The sequence below is a fragment of the Barbus barbus genome, assembly GCF_936440315.1.
Source record: "Barbus barbus genome assembly, chromosome: 9".
Lineage (NCBI taxonomy): Eukaryota > Metazoa > Chordata > Actinopteri > Cypriniformes > Cyprinidae > Barbus > Barbus barbus.
The window spans coordinates 12,950,355-12,969,648 of record NC_136737.1 but is presented as its reverse complement, the minus strand read 5'-3'; the positions used below and the strand labels follow the sequence as shown (position 1 = coordinate 12,969,648).

Genomic DNA, 19,294 nt, shown 5'->3' with positions numbered 1-19,294 from the left:
CCCCTGGAATGTGGGAACATGGACTTACTGTCAAGGTAAGTAGGGTAAATAACACATCTAAAGAGGTCCATAAGATTTTACTACCCAGCAGAGCACCTTTAGCAGCACATTGCTTATAGTTTGCCGTCCCTCTGCTGTCATAGTACAAATACAGTGATGCACATCCAGAGCCACTACAACTTTAATAAAAATCTGCAATGTTTCAAGCTCAGGGAATTCAAGTGTGGGACTGTGATAGGATGCCACCTTTGAAATAAATTAGTTTGTGAAATTTCATCCCTGTGAGATATTCAAGTCAATTGTAAGTGGTATTATTGGAAAGTAGAAGTGTTTAGAAACAGCAGCAACTCAGGAATAAGGAGTTGCGTGGTGCATAAAAGTTGCAAACTCTCTACTGATTAGATACAACTGAATTGATACAGTACAATCTTTCACCTGCATTAATATCAGTGCAAAAACTGTGCAGCGGGAACTTCAGAACTTGTAGAGGTGTGACCTCGGCATCCTGGCCAAATTTCCCCATTGGCCTCCTAATCATCCCCTTACACTGATTGGCTTCATCACTCTGTCTCCTCTCCACCAGTAAGCTGGTGTGTGGTGGGCGTTCTGGCGCACTATGGCTGCCGTCGCATCATCCAGGTGGATGCTGCACACTGCTGGGGGACGAGGAGACACCACCCCTCACAATGTAGAGCACTTTGAGGGCTTAGAAAAGCAGAAAAGCGCTATATAAATGTAATGAATTATTCATGGAGTATGTACAGTATATTCAATATTCCATGGCCGAGCTGCAAAAACATGATTTTTAGTCTTGTTTTCTAGCATAAATATCTAAGCATTCGTGGATCAAGCATTTACTTGACAAGTAAAATGACTTAAGATATTAAGTCTTGTTTTCTAAAAACATAAAAATGTTGTTTTTGCTTAAAACAAGCAAATATCTGCCAATGGGTAAGAAAAATTATTTTAATTCAGAGGCTAAACAAGATTATTTTATTTGCCTCGTTGGCAGATATTTTTGCTTGTTTTAAGCAAAAACTTAGATTTTTTTTTTCAGAAAACAAGACATGATATCTTAAGTCATTTTACTTGTAAAGTAAATTCATGTTGATTTAAGAATTATTTTAGATATTTATACTAGAAAACAAGACGAAAATACTAAGTAAGAAAATCATTTTTTGCAGTGCAGTGTTGGATGGGGTGCTGTAAAGCATGGACTGGACTGATGGCCAAGTCTGGGTTTGGCGGATGCCAGGAGAACATGCCTGACTGAGTTGTTTTTCAGGGGTTAGTCTAGGCCCCTTATTATCAGTGAAAGGAAATCTTAAAGGGATATTTCCTCTGGATTTCCTTTGCTGTAAACAAAACTCGATTCTCGCGAGACTAGCATATTCTCACTATCCCTTTTATGCTTCAGCATACCAAGACATTTTGGACAATGCCAAGCTTCCAACCTTCTGGGAACAGTTTGAGTAAGGCCCTTTTCTGAAAGCAAGGTCTATAAAGACATGGTTGGGTGAGTTGGATGAGAGCTTGACTGGCCCACACAGAACCCTGACCTTAACCCCACTGAACACTTTTGGAATGAACTGCAGTGGACATTGCAAGGCAGGGCTTCTCGTCCAGCATCAGTGCCTGACCTCACAAATGCTCTACTGAATTAATGGCCAAAAATTCCCACAGAAAACTTGCCTTCCCAGAAGAGTGGAAGCTATTATAGCTGCAAAGGGGGACCGACTCCATATTAATGTCTATGTATTTAGATTGGAGATCAGGTTTTCCAATACTTTCATCCATATAGTGTGTTTAGATATAAAATCATTTATTTTTTGCTTTATTTTATAAATGTCACCTGCAGTTTTCTCCATGGCCATTAACGCCTAATATTCTCATCTTATCAGGAAAACTTTTACAAACAACATAAACCTCACAATTTGTTTTGATTTCCTTAATTGTGCGCAACAGCACAGTTAACCCTTATTTATCCACCGAATTTCCTTGATTTTGATGTTGATAGGCCTGTATTGCCTGTGACTGCAAGTTCAAAGATTGTTAGTGAAGCATAAATGCACTTTGTATTTAGTTACATTAATCATATCAGCATATCTAGTAAGTGTCAAATGAATTTCAAAAGATAGGCTATCTTGTTTACACCCCACCTCATAGATTTTATCTATAAAAACAATATTATGTATTGTCAGCAGTAAAATTGCCAAAATACGCTCAGGTGATACTATACAGTAGTATTACATTCAATCAGAGCATTTGAGGGGAGCATTTTCTGTTCCGTATCAGGAAAGTAACAATGTTTTCTCCTACATTTTGACAGTTGATAATCAACAAGTGTTGTGCGCTGCTTTTCTTTCTTTTTTTTCTGTCTTGACACTTCAATAGCAGCTCTGCTAACCTCCTCACAAATACCATATAAGAAAGGTAAAGCACACACTGTGTGTTTTCCCCTCTTCTTGAACAAGCGTTGAAGATTAAAAGAAACGTCTGCGGAAAATCTGTCAATTCTGTTGGTGAATAACGGCAAGCTGGAATTTAATGGCATGAGTTATATTGGGCCCCCTCAACACCCACATTTTGCTCTCAATGAGATCAATGCTGCTTCATGACAGATAGGGACTGTCTTTAGTATCTTCAAATTTCTGGTTTCTGAGGGAATAATTAGATAGATGGATAAGAGGCAGCTCTTGCGACTGCACACAGGAGCTCTGGTTCAACACCACAGTCTGTTGTCTTGAAATCTGTGCAATAATCAGATTGTGTCGATTGTTCTAAAAGTAGAACGGCGGTGGTTCCGTAATATTAACTTTTTTTTTTTTTTTAGATATTTGTTTTGCCAAAATCCTTGTTTGATTTTGTATTTTTCTGGAATGTAGATGAGCCTCCTCATGTCTTTTTTCGGGTCTTGTTTGTCTTTACCCCTAGACAGTGAACTTTTTTGGCAGTGCACAATAGGGTCGCGCTGTAGTAGAACAAGAAACAGCCAGCTTGATTTGATTTATTAATGCAGCTGTCGATAAAAAAAGTTATTCAAATCAAGTCTTCATCTCTACGGGTATGTAAACATGCACACACAGTTACACGTGCTTTTGTCTGCTTGTGTGTCTGCAGTTGTGGAATTTTGTTTTCTATGTTTTCATGAATGCACACATATGCATCCAAAATTTGAAACATACAAGCTGAGCTTTTCATATAGGTAAATCTCAATCTTAAAATTTCATCATCCATTATTTAATTACATTGAAAATGCACTATTTCAGCATTGACTACAACTTATGTAAAGCTGTAAATGGCAAGTTGTTAGAAATATGCAGCTGTAAAAGCACTAACACTAATAACATTTATAATTTAATAACCAGGCTTGTCAATTAACCTGTGTGATTTCAGAATTATAGCATTTTGGGCAATTTTATGAGTCTGCACATGTACAGTACAGTTAGAAAATGTCAATCATAATAACAAAAGAGCATATTAAAAGGCCAAATACTAAATAAAATAGCAAACAAAGCAAAGACAATTTTTCTGTTTCAATCATAGTTATAAAAGACCTTTCAAAGCTTGTTTATAATAGTGTTCATTCACCAAAAAAAAAAAAAAAAAGAAAAGAGGAAGATGTTACCTTAAAAGAACACTCCACTTTTTTTGGAAATAGGCTCATTTTCCAACTCCCCTAGAGATAAACATTTGCGTTTTACCGTTTTTGAATCCGTTCAGCCGATCTCCGGGTCTGGCGGTAGCACTTTTAGCTTAGCTTAGCATAGATCATTGAATCGGATTAGACCATTAGCATTTGGTCATCAAAAATGACTTAAGAGTTTCGATAATTTTCCTATTTAAAACTTGACTCTTCTGTAATTACATCGTGCACTAAGACCGACGAAAAATGAAAAGTTGCGATTTTCTAGGCCAATATGGCTAGGAACTACACTCTCATTCCGGCATAATAATCAAGGAAATTTGCTGCTGTACCATGGGTGCAGTAAGCTCAGTGATATGACGCAGTGCCTGAAAGTAGTCCTCAGCTAGGTAACTAGTTATGAAATAGTTGGGGACTACTTTCAGGTGCTGCGTAATATCACTGCTCCTGCTGCACCCATGGTACAGCAGCAAAGTTCCTTGATTATTGCGCCAGAATGAGAGTATAGTTCCTAGCCATATCGGCCTAGAAAATCGCAACTTTTCATTTTCCGTCGGTCTTAATGCATGATGTAACAACAGAAGAGTCAAGTTTTAAATAGGAAAATTATCAAAACTCTTAAGTCATTTTTGATGACCAAATGCTAATGGTCTAATCCGATTCAATGATCTATGCTAAGCTAAGCTAAAAGTGCTTCCGCCAGACCCGGAGATTGGCTGAATGGATTCAAAAACGGTAAAACTCAACTGTTTAACTCTAGGGGAGTTTTAAAATGAGCCTATTTCCAAAAAAAAAGTGGAGTGTTCCTTTAAGGTGCTGTTTATCTATGATTTGATATTTTAAAATATCTTTCTCTAGTATAACGTGCTACCGCCTAAACTCAAAAAAGGTTTCTTCATCCTAAACAAACTTTCCCTCTATCTTTCTCTCCACCTACTAGCTTGTACTTATTTGAACAATGACTGAGACTTGGTGTTACGAGCACTTCCTCTGTCTGACTGCCTCTTCAAGATGAATCGCTTTTTGTATTCCCCAATTGTAAGTCGCTTTGGATAAAAGCGTCTGCCAAATGACTAAATGTAAATGTAAATGTAAATGTATAACGTTATGTAGCTAGGTTTATGGAACTATTTCAGAAGAAAAATTTAATTATATATTTACAATTATATCTGTGAATGTAGACGTAAAACTGTACATGTTAATACATTTTAACTGTTCCCTGACAATCAAATCTGTGTAGCTATAGAAAATTTAATTAAATATTTATTTAAAACCTATAAATTTTATTTTACCCACAAAATGTATCATAAAAATTATAGATAGATAGATAGATAGATAGATAGATAGATAGATAGATAGATAGATAGATAGATAGATAGATAGATAGATAGCTATTGTAAATGAGTGTGCGCACCTGTATAAATGTGCATTTGTGTACATGTGCGTTTTTTCACCTACTTACCTGACCTGCATGTAAGTCATTGACCTTTGACCCTTATGCTCACAAATCTCCGATGTGTTTTCTGCATCTGCTGCTGCTGCTGCTCAGGGTCACAGAGTCTGTGTGCATGTTCACAGCAGACCGCTACATGAGCATGTACTTTTGACAGAGTGGGAGGCAGTGATATGCATACTTTCCTAGGATAAAAGGTGCTGGTGTGGAACTGCCACTGTCTGGAAACACACACACACACAGCACACTTTACACATCAGCTGACACCGGGCTTCTTGCTTTCTCGTCTCAGCAGTGTATGTGCAATGTACCTGTCTGTGTGTGTGTACATGTGTGTGTACGTGTGTGTGTGTGTGTGTCCCGCTCAGGCTCACTCTACCGTGTCAGTCACACGAGCACCTGAGTCCACATCACACACATCAGCTGTTTACACACCATCCTGTGTTCTGAACCACAGATATTCACTAGAGAGACACCATTGAGAATCCCAGAGGAACATTCATTGCTCAGAGGTTTCTCTTTCATGGCTCAGGAGACTTAATGGAGTCACGTTTCACTTAAGCGTTTCAACTTTGACTCTGATGTTTTGCCTAAAATTACTTAGAAGAAACGAATAAACAAATGAGACATACAGTAAGAATACAGGGGCATAAAGTGAACGTGAAGACGTGAAGAGCATCACTTGTGGAAAAAGAAGTGCGCTTTGAATATTCACTTGTAGTGTAAATCTTAAAGAATTGTACAAATAATAAAACTCTGGAGAGTTCACTTTCATGTATATGTTTAACACTTAAGTACACTTCTAAAAAGTGCACTGTAATAATGTCAAAGTTTTAAAATACAATTTAAATTGTTTTAATAATACTGTCACGCTACTAAAGTACGCTACATGTAAAGTACTTGATTATAACTTTAACTGTGTGTTATTATTTGATAATAAATTTTATGGATTTTAAATGTACTAAATTGCTATTTCATTCAAATATATTTAAATACAAGTGTCAACAGAAATGACATTGAATCATATTTTACCATAAATGCTTGTAATATACATGTCAGTACATTCATCAGTATTTAACCATATTTCAATTATAACAGAAGGTCAAAAAAGCACTAATAGCTTTCAGTATAAATGTAAACTAGAATACATTTTCATATAATTTAATATAACATGCAGTTAAATGTCGGAAACCATTACATTCAGTTCACACTTAAGTGTATTCTTAAATAAGTTTCCATAACGTGTACTACTACTTCACAAGGAATAGCATCGCATTAGCATAGCTTAGCATGCATTCATTGGAAGAATTTGATCAATATTTCAGCTCTAATTGAGTCTGACTTTTAATTGCAGATTTTGAATAATCTTTGACTTTATAATGTCTTAAATGATATTTGAGAAACACGTGCTCTCAATTTAATCTCATTACCATCCAGGAGAGACTATTGAGATTTTGTTTCTATTTTGTTTGGGCTGATGTCCATCGTTTTTTTGCACATTTGTGAGCATAAACGTCCTTTTTTTGGGATCCACAGAAGAACAAAGTTATACAGATTAGACACAACATGAGGGTGATTAAATGAAGACAGAATTTTCAGTTTTGGGTGACATATATCTTTAATAGTATGGTCATTTTTTGGTAATAAGTTTTGGTAATAAGGTAATAAAAAAAAGAAAAGTTTTTACAACATAAAACCAGTAATCGAGCTTGCTCATGGAAACATAATAATCACAAACCTTCTTGATTCTTCATGCAGTTCGGCTCCTCGTGTATATTTGTGTGTGTGATTTTCTTATAATCGCAGTCTGCAGAGGAGGACGACGTCCATCTTCCAGTTTGCCTCTGGTTATGGTGACCATCCACTCCTTCAAGTGTGTAACAATTCCTCCAGCGTGACTCATCAGCGCCTCTTTTTGAACTCTCAAGGTCCCTTGTTTTCCGAAGAATTCCCTGCGGTCACGGGTGTTAAGAGCCTCTTGTTTGCTGACTTAGCCCAAAGGACAACCAACTACTGAATGTGACGTACTGTATAAATGTGAGGAATTTTATATATTTTTTAATGGCTATACTGTGCAATAACCATTATAAGCCTATAAAATCTGAAAATGTGCCTTATGTTGGTGTGACTTAAAGCATCTAGGTTGATTGAGTCACATTATGCGACTTAGATGTTACCACATGAAGCACATTTTATCTTGCCTGACTAAACGTTTTTGTGATGGATGGAGCTGGAAGCTTCATTGACATGTCTGGCATAGCAGGAATTCAACACTTTACTGTTTACTAGGCCCCCATGTGGCCCAATGCTTAACAGAGTATAACACAAGATTTGTTTTAAAGCTTTCTTTTTGGATACAATAAGGAAAAATTGAACATAGTATTTTAAAACATTTACCACTACATCAACCTTAAAATGAAAAATGAGGGAATATTTCCCTCCTTTTTTAACCACAATGCAAGAATGTGTTACTAGGAAAATCAGGGAACCCAAAATATTTTTTTTTCTAAGATTTTCTAAGAGCAGTTTTTATTGTCAAATCAAGCATGCTTTTATGTTTTTTTTTTGTTTTTTTAACTGTTAAGATTTCGGATTCACAAGGAAAATTCCCTTAAAGTTTATAGAATACAACAGACAACAAATAAAACATCAATATAAAATAATATTTGAAATTGCCGTCAACAACTTGAAGTGCATGCAAAAAAAGTTTTTTTTTTTTTTACTTGTTTTCATTTTAAATACAGCCATATGGTGTTCCTTTCCAGCTTCTCTTGGTCAGACATTTTGCTGCCAAGTTTTAGGAAGGCTGTGTGTTCATGATAAGTGACATTTGTTGCACAGGAATGTTTTACAGCAAGCAGAATTACAAGGTGTGTGTGTGTGTGTGTGTGTGTGTGTGTGTGTGTGTGTGTGTGTGTGTGTAGACATGCATGCGTGCGTAGATCCCGTCTCCTGCAGTCGCCTCTTGGAGCAAGGTTGCTCTGTTTTGTATCTACAATACCGCACAGTTTATTTTTCTTTGCCTTTCTGCCTCATTTTGGTGGTAAGAAAAATATCCCGTTTGGTGTGGATTCTCTTACAAAGATGGTTTTTAAACATTCAGTACAACAATTTGTTTGGAAGGAAAAGAGAAAGAAATTTTGGAATACATTTTTGGCAGATTTTTTTTTTTTAAAACACTCTAAAATCTGATCCTAATATTGTCTTTGTCTTCAATGGTGAAGAATTCCGATCAAAGCTTCTTTTAATACTTTAGGGAATTTTCAAACGTCGTGAAGTTTGGCTGTAATGCCCCAAGATTTGTTCTCCCTGAAAAAAAAATCATAAAGTAACAATATATTAAACTACAGCGCAACCTTGCTTTGAGAGGTTTATGTTTACTAGTTGTACTAGCATTCCTGTGCTTGGTATTTCTGTATAAAGTAGCCATGTTCATGCATTAAAAAGCATTTTATTTCTTGACTACAGGGCTTTAGTTCAAATCCATGGGGCATTACTTTAACAATAGAAACAGAATCAAGTCTGAAATCGATGTCAGAATGAAAGCAAGACAAGGTTCGAACTGTCATGTCGTGTTGTTTTTGGTGTGAGCAGAAGTTTAAATCTGAAAGCAACACAAAAATGGTTTGTGTAATGAAAAATAAAACGCTGGTAAAGCAAAGTAGTTTTATTCACACAAATTTAATAAGATATAACAACTGTTTGGTCCATAAATATTTAAGGGGAAATAGTTTCTATACACCATCTTTTTTCAAGAAACAAGGAAACATGGACAATCTTGATAGAACACGTACTGTACTATTAACACGAAGATCAATATATATGATTCTCGGATTTACCAACTAGTTCTGAAAGAGTGCACAACTGCCTTCTATGACATCGCCGCCCCCTTGTAACAGAATACACCATTAAAAAGATCTTCAGAAAAAATCAGATGAAAAACAGAACAGTACAAAACTAGTGAGGCGTTCCAAGGATGGAAATCATTTAACAAACAAACATGTATCTCCTGAATTTCACAAACTCTCGTCCAAGTCGCATAAGGCACATAGTAGAACTGAGTTAAGCATCTACTTCATGAAGTAGATCTAGTGTACCACTTTGTTCTACAACAGAACAAATTTGTCATCACACAAGGAAATGTTTCACCCTAGCAAGGAGCCCCGACCGATCTCCAACCGAGCCGTAAATGGGTTTTTTTCTCTTTTTTTGGTCTGTTCGGTGGCAAAACAGGGGGAAACAGAACAAAACGGGGTGATGTGTTTCGCTCCTAATTAACTTCCTGCTTAGCATTCACAAATCACTCATAACGCTTCCTACTGGGCACCATATTGTCACCGAACTCTGGATATCTTCATTCAGAACAGTTGTTCCACTAGTTGAGGCCCGACAAACGGTCCAGGCCAATTTGTGATCGGATTCGCACCACATCGTGGCAAATTTAACATTTCAAATTGTCATTAGAGTCCAGCGTCAGTGACAAAACGGACCTAAATTGAGGTTACAGCGTCCACTTGGCATGGACATAATATAAGAATTTTTTGTTGCTTATTTGAACATATTTTTGGAAATGTCATGAAATATATTTTGACTTCACTACCAAAATATGTAGTAAACATAGCATGTGCTGTATGCTGACACACTTTGTTTTAATAAACGTGGCGGGTTGAAATTGAAGCTATATAAATAAAGAGATCACAAAAACAAATGAACTGACAAGTACTACAAACTCAGCTGCCACACGGTTGCAAATGCTACACATAGTAGGTCTCGTCTTACATATCCAAATGTCTTTCTGTGGTCGCCAAAGGGTTTTTTGTTGTGGAAAATAAAAATAGAATCTGAAAATAAATGGGGTAAAAGACAAAAAAAAAAAAAAAAAGGAAATCCGTGTTAGAAAAGGTTTGTCAAGGTAGTTTGTGGGGGGCTCCCGGATTCGTGGCTGTCCAAACTAGAGGTCACTGATGTTACTACGGTGATAGAGGGATTGGTCAGGTCAGTTAGTGTGGTGGCCGTGCTGGGTGGGGTCAGAGCACCGCTGTCAGAAGAGGGCGGCGGAAGTGACGTGCCGTCAGCCTTATCAACACCCCCATTCTCCTGCCGCAAAACGTTCCTTCTGAATTTGGCCCGTGCGTTTTGGAACCAAACCTGCAAACCAATCCCAGTGTCTTTACTCTTTTTGTGCTTTGCTTCGAATTAATGTCATATTTTTGCCTACTTGTAAGTCATATAATTTAACATCACAAACTTAATCACTACTAAACAATGCCAAAGTGAATCGAAAGCCTCAACCTTTACTAGGGATTCTACTGGAAAACATGGACCATGTTCCAAATGAACTTTTCAAGCTTCCCCAATTGAGTTTTATTGTATTTATTTATTTGTTGGTGCACAAGTATTGCCCCTTGAATTATTGCCCCTCTATTTAGTAAAATTTGTGTAACTACATGACAGAACACAACAAAAAAAAAAAATGATAAATGGATTGAAACGGAAAGCAAGATGATGAGAAGGTATTGGTGTGGATGTGGAATGGAGTCTACTGTGTGGCGACGCTTACCTGAAGAACTCTTTTGGTCAGTCCTGTCTTTTGGGCGAGCTGTTTTAAGTCCTTGGCATCAGGGTTGTGGTTTATGGCAAAGTAGGACTTCATGGTGCGAAGCTGATGGTGTTTGAACGATGTACGCATGCGCTTGGTCTTCTGGGATGGAGGGTAGGGTTGCTGATCCCGATCCAAATGGTCCGCTTCGTTCTCGTTACAACCTGAGTGCCGGAACAGGGCAAAAGTCAAGCAATGAGAATTATGAGTTTATGAAGGTCAGGATTCATTTTGACCTGGATCTACACTGGTGATTCAAATACAGTGCTGTAATAAGCTACAATAATAAACAACTGCAATAAAAAAAGAATCACTTGATTTTAGTCATATTTAACTTCATATTAATGATAAAAACGTCAGAATGACATGACACCAGACTAAATTCAATGAATATGAATAAATTGGCAATCCACCCCCAAAATGCATTTATATATATATATAGTAACTAAATTCAAAACAACTGCTTTAAGGCATGTTTGACAAGCATTTTTGATTGTTTATTTCATATTAATCTGAGATTTGTCTCATTTTCATCTTTAATCTTGATAATTTATGGTGTTTAAATGTATTAACATTAATATCGCTATAAAACCACCAGCAAAAAACAGCTAAAACGATTTTGTAATCAAAACATTCACATTTTAAATCGCTGCTTCCTTCGATTCATTTGGTAATTGATGAGATCGATGCTCATTTCATCTCACTGTTTACTTTTATATTTACAGCCGTAAAAATCAACAAAAATGCAAAGTAATATGAATTTAGCTGTAAGGAGAACAAAATGTTCTCACGCGTTCACTTCCAGATCTAGATTTCTTTTTTGCCACCAGAGGTCTCTATCTACAAATGTTTATGCAACAAGTCTACTGTTGAAATGTTTTTAACGAATATAGAAATATATGGAGTTATGTAAAATTATATATAATTTTGAAATGCAATAAAAAAACAATCTAAAACCTAATAACTCTATATGGAAAGTAGCCTAAATAATTAAAACATGAAAGCAGAAAAACAAAAGTGCAGACAAAGGATAGAAAAAACGAAGAATAACTTTACACCAAAAATAGGAGTAGAAACAAACAAAAACAAATGCTTAAATAGGCTACTAAAAACACCGAAAACGACAATGATAATAGCTTAAAAAACAAAAGCGTCAATAATATATGGAAGTCCTAGGCTAATAACTTGAGAATGATTACAACTGACAACCGTTTAATTTTGTACGACAAACTACAGCTTAGGTCTTGATAAAATATTACAACCTTCAAAACGCGTTAGTGTCAGGATCAAAAAATTTAAAAAAACCCGAAAGAGTTTAAAGTCGGACTGATGTGCGCAATTAACGGAGAACAATTAACAGGCAGATTACCCTTATTTCTCTCCATTCATGAAGAACGGCAGAAACTTGGCACACAAAGCCACATTTTTCCAAGCAGACAGTAATAGTAACAGCCCAAACAAAACAGGCGCAGCGGGGATGCATTATGACGTATATGAATTCAAAAAGTAGAAAAATGAAAGACAAAAAGCGAGGAATGTGAAATAATGTCTGGTAATATGAGGGCAGATACAGGCCTATAGGCGAGGGGTCTACACTTCACGTGGGGCTGGGTCACGGGTTCACTCCTTTGAGAATTTCAAATTAGATATTTGATGACGCACTAATGAGCGAGGCCTATAATTAATCAAATCCAATCATCAACAAGACACGCGCAATAAGTTGTACTATATTGCCGAAATAAAATCGGAACAAAAAAGTCATATCAAACAATTGATGACGAAAAATTAAGGTTAACATTTTACATTAGCTTACAGCGTCTATTTTACACGAATCCCATTATTTTAGTATATTAGCCTATAATATTTTATACTATTTTATAAACTACAGTACTTACAATGTAGACTGAACTATGCAGATGTATGGCATTTTTTGGTAAATTCGCGATAGAGCACAGATTTTAGGCTACTCTTGGCAGTTTTGATGCTACAAGCATCCTAAATAAATATATAATAAAACCATATTTAATGTATTCGTGTGTGATAACAATAGGCATCTGAACACTAAAAACACTGCTTTTCCCTTGAACTGAAAGTGGGACTGTGACTTTAAAAGTAGGCTATAGTTTAAAAATAATATCTTTATAGCAATCAAAATTGTTATCAGAACATCATAGCTGGTTTGTTCGTTCAAGATGATCTAAAAGCTTCACCTGATAATTCATCTGATTCATTATCTAGACCAGTTGGACCAACTAATGGACCTGAATGGTCCAATTTGAAACCATGAAACAACCAACAGCTACAATCAGAGGAGTAGTGCATATGTAATCTCACGTCTATGCCATTATCAAGTCTAGGAAATACGCAAGCTCTTCTCCTTGTATGACATGGTTTATGCCAAGTTAGCCCATAACAGTATGATGAGTAGGCTAATGATTATAATCCCTCAGGACAAGTTTTAAAAGTGTCCCACTTTCCCTGAAAGACCCCGTCCCACTTTATCTACGCTCTTTGAAATTAATGTTCTTTATTGGCATTGACGGTTCCATGAAGAACATTCAAACATCGATGGAATCTTAAGGTTCTTTATAGTGGAACAAGTTTCTTCAGGTGATTAAAACATTCTTCACACTGTTTTTTTTTTTTTTTTTAACGTTTCTTTAAAAATGGTTCTTTTAAGAACGGTTTGCTGAAAGGTTCTTTGGGAACCAAACATGGTTCTTCTGTTGGATCGCTACGAAAACCCCACTTCAAACAGACCCTCGCTAATTATGCAATGCAATTTTGCAATATATATTTGATAAATGCATTGCATTATTATTTATAAATATTATTGTGATAATTATTGCTGATTTTAGGATTTGGCTGTCCGCTGATGTATAAACGGCAATTAAATTAAACGCATTGTCAATTTTCCCCTTAGTTCTAATGGTAAAAATCAAAGCAATGTTTATCGAAAGCCCGATTATTAACACCTTATGTAGGCTAGTTAATTAAACTGTGCCTACAACATTAACAATGAAAGATATAAAGTGCAACAACAACAACAAAAAAAAAAATTAGGCGTCCATTTGAGCAGCTCTTAATGCACATCTCACCTGAGTTGTAAGAGCCGATATCTATCCCCATCGCCGGACTCTTCCTCTTCCGCGGCCTCCCTTTCTGCACCGTGCCGGTGCCATTGAAGTAAGGCAGCGCGAGCCCTCCGCCTTTGGTCGCTAATTCAGCGTAGTTTAATTGAGGGTGATACTCTCCCTGAATAAGGGTCTCAAAGTGAACCCGGCAGTAAACCAAGTTGTCTTTCATGCCGAAATGGTCACCCGTTGTCAGTGTTTTGTTGCATGTGGTGCAGGTGAAGCAGCTCAGATGGTACACGGAGTCCCTGGCGCGCATCACCATTTCCGAGGCGGAGATGCCAAGGTGGCAGCGGGCACATCTCTGCACGGAGAACCTTCTGGAACAGCACAAGTCATTTATAATCAAACTAATCACTTAGATTGGTGACAACTTAATTAGGTCATTTACAAACATCGCTGAACAGATCAGAAGCGCGTGCATATAGAAATAAATAATCAGTGAAGCTATTCTTAAAATAATTATTTTCGAACAATCTGTTAAAAAATTAAGACAGTTAAGCAACATTTTGTTTAACTTTATAAACAAAGTTGAATGTGTTTATAGTGAAACCAGAACAAAATGATTTCCTATTTCCTTTATAGCCTAAATTAAACAATTGCTAGTTTAACTTAAAGGTGGCAGTAAAAACTTAAAAAAACAAAAAGAACGGCAAAAATATTTTTTAACTTAGAAACAAAAACACATTTTAGACGTGCATTCAGCATGAATTAATTAGACTTGTTAGATTAATTTAAGCATGTCAGTTAGTCACTAAATATCACTACATGGGTCAATGGCTGCCTCTGATGTCAGTTCTTTTTGTGTTTAAGAAGTTACTAACCAAATTGAAAATCTAAATTAACTGGTTTTATTAAAATGAAAAAATAAACTCATGTTGAGCCAACCTATATACACAAATGTATACCAACAGAACTAATTTATATGAGTTAAATCAGGTAGAAATAGCTTATTACAATGCAGGGCCTATAGTAAAAAAGGCCTAATGCCTAAAATTTAAGTGAAAGCTTACCTGTAGTAATCCTCTTTGCAGTAAATGCTGCCATCCTTCGCGAAACACGTCAGCTCGGATTCAAGGGCCAGTTTACATTCACAACACTTGAGACACCTTAAATGCCACTGTTTATCAACGGCGAGTAAGTAGTATCTGTCGGAGATTTTCCCACCGCAGCCGGCGCACAGCGCAGGCTTCTCTGGGCTCATGGAGGGCATCGTCTTCAAACAAAATAAAACATGTAGAGATGGAGTGAGTGAACGTTTATGCGCTCAACAGATATAACTACAACTAAATAATATATACATATATAGCACAAAATATTGTTAATTAAAAAATAAAAAAATTAGGCTATTAAATGTAATCAGAGTGCGAAGTGAATAGCGACTTATTAAGCCAAAATTGCTTTAATGGATGTTTATACAAGTTATATAGCGTTTGTTTTGGGTTTCCTAAGACGTGTAGCTGTGTGGTATATTCTAAAAGATAAAATGTACACATTAAAAGTATGCCAATATAATAACAACAATATAATACTGTCGCCTATTCTATTTTAAATTTTACACTTACACATTAAAAGCATGTAAATATAATAACAATACTTGCAACAATTATTACTATTATTATTATTACTACTACTACTACAGTTTTTGCCTGTTTAATAGTATCATATATATGCCTAAAGTATACAAATGCTATTGCTTTTTAGTAGTTTTATCTTTCGTGGCAATTAAATATAACAATTATCCTGTTGTGTTGTAAAAACTGCTCAAATAAAATTTAAAATAGGGCTATTGATAAAAAAAAATAGCTCTAAAATATAAAATAGTAAGTTGGCATACAAACGTTTTTTCATATGTGTTCCTCCCTTTACATTTTAATGAAATACATCTTACTTTAAATGATAATTGTAGCCTCGCCAGATAGCCTAAATGCTATAGCCTACTTTTGACATCTGTCTGAATATGACTTTACTTTTCGTGTTTCTCGAGGCCTGCTAATATCTCAAAACGAGGATCGTATGTTAAAAACTAATTTTCGTCGCTGTGTTTTTAAGTGGGTTACAAACTGTGTGCGACGAGATTTCTGGGGTGCTGAGATTTGCTCCAACGGAAAACACACGTTAAAATGCAAATCTTACCGTCTCTCGTCCGTTCATCTGAACGGTTTTAGCCAGACGAGACTCCGATTTAGATCTCCTCTCCATCTCCTCCATGATCCCTTGAATATGATCCCCAGAGATGCCGTGGAAAAGCATGGCTGCTGGACGCAATGTGCAACTGCTTTCTTTCGCCTTGCACCCCACAACTTCCATATACAGCTTTCCGGATCCTTAAAACATCCGAATGGATCTACACCAACAAATTCACACAAATGCAATCAATATTTTAAAAATAAAGCCGGTGGGATTTGATGGACGGCGCAGGAACAGGCAGGAGAACCAGTCCACTTCTCCAACGTCTTGTTGGGCAGGAGAAAAAAGTATAGTCCGGACGATATAAGGCAAAGCTGAAGTCTGGAGGATGTTTTAAACGTAGATTTTCAGATAGTCCCAATCTCCTACTGGGGATCCTAATGCTTGAAAGTCAGGTTTGGGACTGTGTGTGTTAGAAATCCTGTGTCCTATTTGTGAAGAGAGCAAACGCCTGCCCAGCTTGGGTAATTGGGTAGGAGGAGTCCTCCCTCTCTCCAATGCCACTGATTTCTATTCACCAACAAAGACCTGTCACTCTCTCTTCAAACCGATGGTGATGGGCAACACGAGCCTGATGGAAAGCACTTGGTATAGACCTTTTACTTCTTTTTAGCTGGTGTTTTGCCACTTTTTTGTGAGGCTTTCTTTTTTTCTTGTCACTTTTAGCTTATGCTTCTACAAATGCGTGTAACTGAATGGTTCAAAAGTGTTTGAATTAGGTGTTGAATCACTGAACACTAAGTCATCTGACCTCTCTGTAAGATTTGGGTTTTGATTGGAAAATTGTATCGCAGAGTTGGTTTGGTTTAGTTTATTATCGAGAATTACAGACAAAACGTGCACCTGAATGCCTGTTTGTGTCATGTATAATTAAACCTTATAATTATTCATTAAACCTCTAAATGCATTTTTTAATGTTAATGTTTTCGTTTATGTATTTGCATGGATTTGAAGTGTGTATATATATATATATATATATATATATATATATATATATATATATATATATATATATATTTGCACTGCACTTTGTATCTTCACTGCATAAATTACGGTAGGCTATAATGTAGCTATTTTATGCTTGAATTGTAAAACAATCGTTTGAGTAAAATGTATGACATGTAAAATGAAAGTGAACTAAATGAAAAGTGGTGGCATAATTTAAAAAGTTGTCAGACTGCTTTATCAAGGTGTGTGTTTGTGTGTGTGTGATGGTCTCTTTCTCTTCTGTGTTTGCGGGAGAAAGAGAGAAAGGAGGGAGCGATGCTGTTGGGAGGAGGAATAAGCAGTTGTTTACATTCTTTGATTTTCAGATGTCAAACGTCAAATGAATCTCATTGCCACAGTTTCTCATCTGTACCAATACATACGATTAATGGTCTAGAATTACATTTTAGAAAATGATAACAATTATCTCCTTGGTAGCAACCTAAATCCAATTAGTTGTGATAGTAATGATATCAAAGGCAGCATGGATTAGGCGATATTCATGCATCTCTTTATTTACACGTAGCTTTTAAAGCGTAACACTCGTTTCGTTCATATGTTTTATGAATTATTGCTCAAGCGCTACATTTTATAATGATCACATTACTTTAATTAAATGCATTAATTCATATAGGCCTAATTTGAAATTAGTGTGAGCATTAGACCTATATCTTTTTAATTTTTGGCCTGTCATTTACAGGAAAACATCTAAGTAGTTCAGACAGACAGCCGCTTCCTTTTGTCGTTTTATCTTTATGGTCAGTCCAAATAGGTCATTGTTTTAATTAGCTTCGGAATATATTCGTCTTTTCAATGCCCTACTCTAAAATAATTTTCATAAATGATTTCACGCATTAGATAAAGTTAATAAATTCGTCCTAATCTTGAGGTATATCCTATAGCCTAACAGTTCACAACCGTGCGGTTCACTTCAAAAAATCGACGGAAAAGATTTATTTCTTTATGTCTGCAAGTCACCAAATGAGCTTTATGTGAGTTCATTAGGTTCAAATGAAATCTTATAAAAATGTGATGATTAAAAAACGCATTATAGCAAGCTGCTGCTTTTGCATAAGAAGCAGATTACAGTCAGTTTGTTTAATGCCTTGCATTTGCAACTGTAAACGATTATTTTGCTTATACAAAATAATTAAATTTTCACTTGTTATATTTATAACCAACTAGGCTAATTATTTTACTCTAGTAGTAAGTTCCACAGCTCTACGCGAGCAAATTGTATTATTTTATTACAAGCAGAAACGAATCCGGTTGTCCTCCGTGATATTAAGATGTTATTTGCTCTCTACTCTTTTCCAAAGACCATCAAATTTGTCTCTACCAAACGAAAACCAGTTTAATAATTAGCCTTCTGCAATATTTAGGTTTATTTGTACTGATCTAACAATAAGAGATGTCAATTTTAAATGAATAGCGAAACATCTAAATATTCTTCACACCGGATCAGGCTTCAATATAACTATACATTAACAATGAATTCGATTTTCAATCTACATTGCATTTTTCGCCTGCAATAACTTTTACCTGTCTCACCTGCCCTAGTCTACATGTGCAAATTCAAGATCTCTCCTCGCCTTTTATGCATAAATAATCTTTTAGAAACTGCAAAGCAACTCAATTGATCGTTTATTATGATAAAACAGTATATTCATGTACATAAGCAATATAGAAATGGTATTTTACCGTGAGCCGCAGAGCGCCGTCCTGTAGCCCCAGCAGTGCTGCGGTGAGAGAGGGATGGGTGAGGGTGACACACGAGCGATCCTACCAGCAGATGGGGGCTGTTCCTTGTTTCTTGCGTGAGTGTCAATTACGACAAATCCAGCGCGAGCGCTGAATATACATCAATCGTCTAATGCACAAGGCCCCTTTCCAGAGTTGTTAGAGGCGGATAGATTCATCATTTCTCTGTGAATTTTCTTAATGTTAAATCACTAACTTGCGTTAACGCAGTTTTCTTACCTTGAGGCGTCTCGCATGAGGCTGTTTCGATAGATATAGATAGATAGATAGATAGATAGATAGATAGATAGATAGATAGATAGATAGATAGATAGATAGATAGATAGATAGATAGATAGATAGTCCATGGTGTGTTCTAACACGGGTTAGTTGTAACAACATGAGTTTAACCAATTAGAAATGAGCCACTGGGGTGAAGTCATCATCATACATGATCATCAATATCTGAAGTTGTAAGACTGTCTTTTTTGGACCTGTAATTCTCTTATATTTTTACACAAATTTGAGGCGAGAAAGTATAATTT

The 19,294-nt window shown here is 36.1% G+C and overlaps 1 protein-coding gene across 1 annotated transcript; it reads right to left on the bottom strand.

Moving 5' to 3' along the window:
• Positions 1-8,746: 8,746 nt before the first annotated feature.
• On the bottom strand, positions 8,747-16,429 carry LOC306875198 (LIM/homeobox protein Lhx9). Its single transcript, XM_079425656.1, has 5 exons — positions 15,969-16,429; positions 14,846-15,048; positions 13,797-14,152; positions 10,660-10,862; positions 8,747-10,247 (listed from the first exon to the last, which is right to left on the bottom strand). Exons 1-5 carry the CDS (start codon positions 16,140-16,142, stop codon positions 9,993-9,995), a joined length of 1,191 nt encoding a protein of 396 aa, XP_079281782.1. The 5' UTR covers positions 16,143-16,429; the 3' UTR covers positions 8,747-9,992.
• Positions 16,430-19,294: the final 2,865 nt, after the last annotated feature.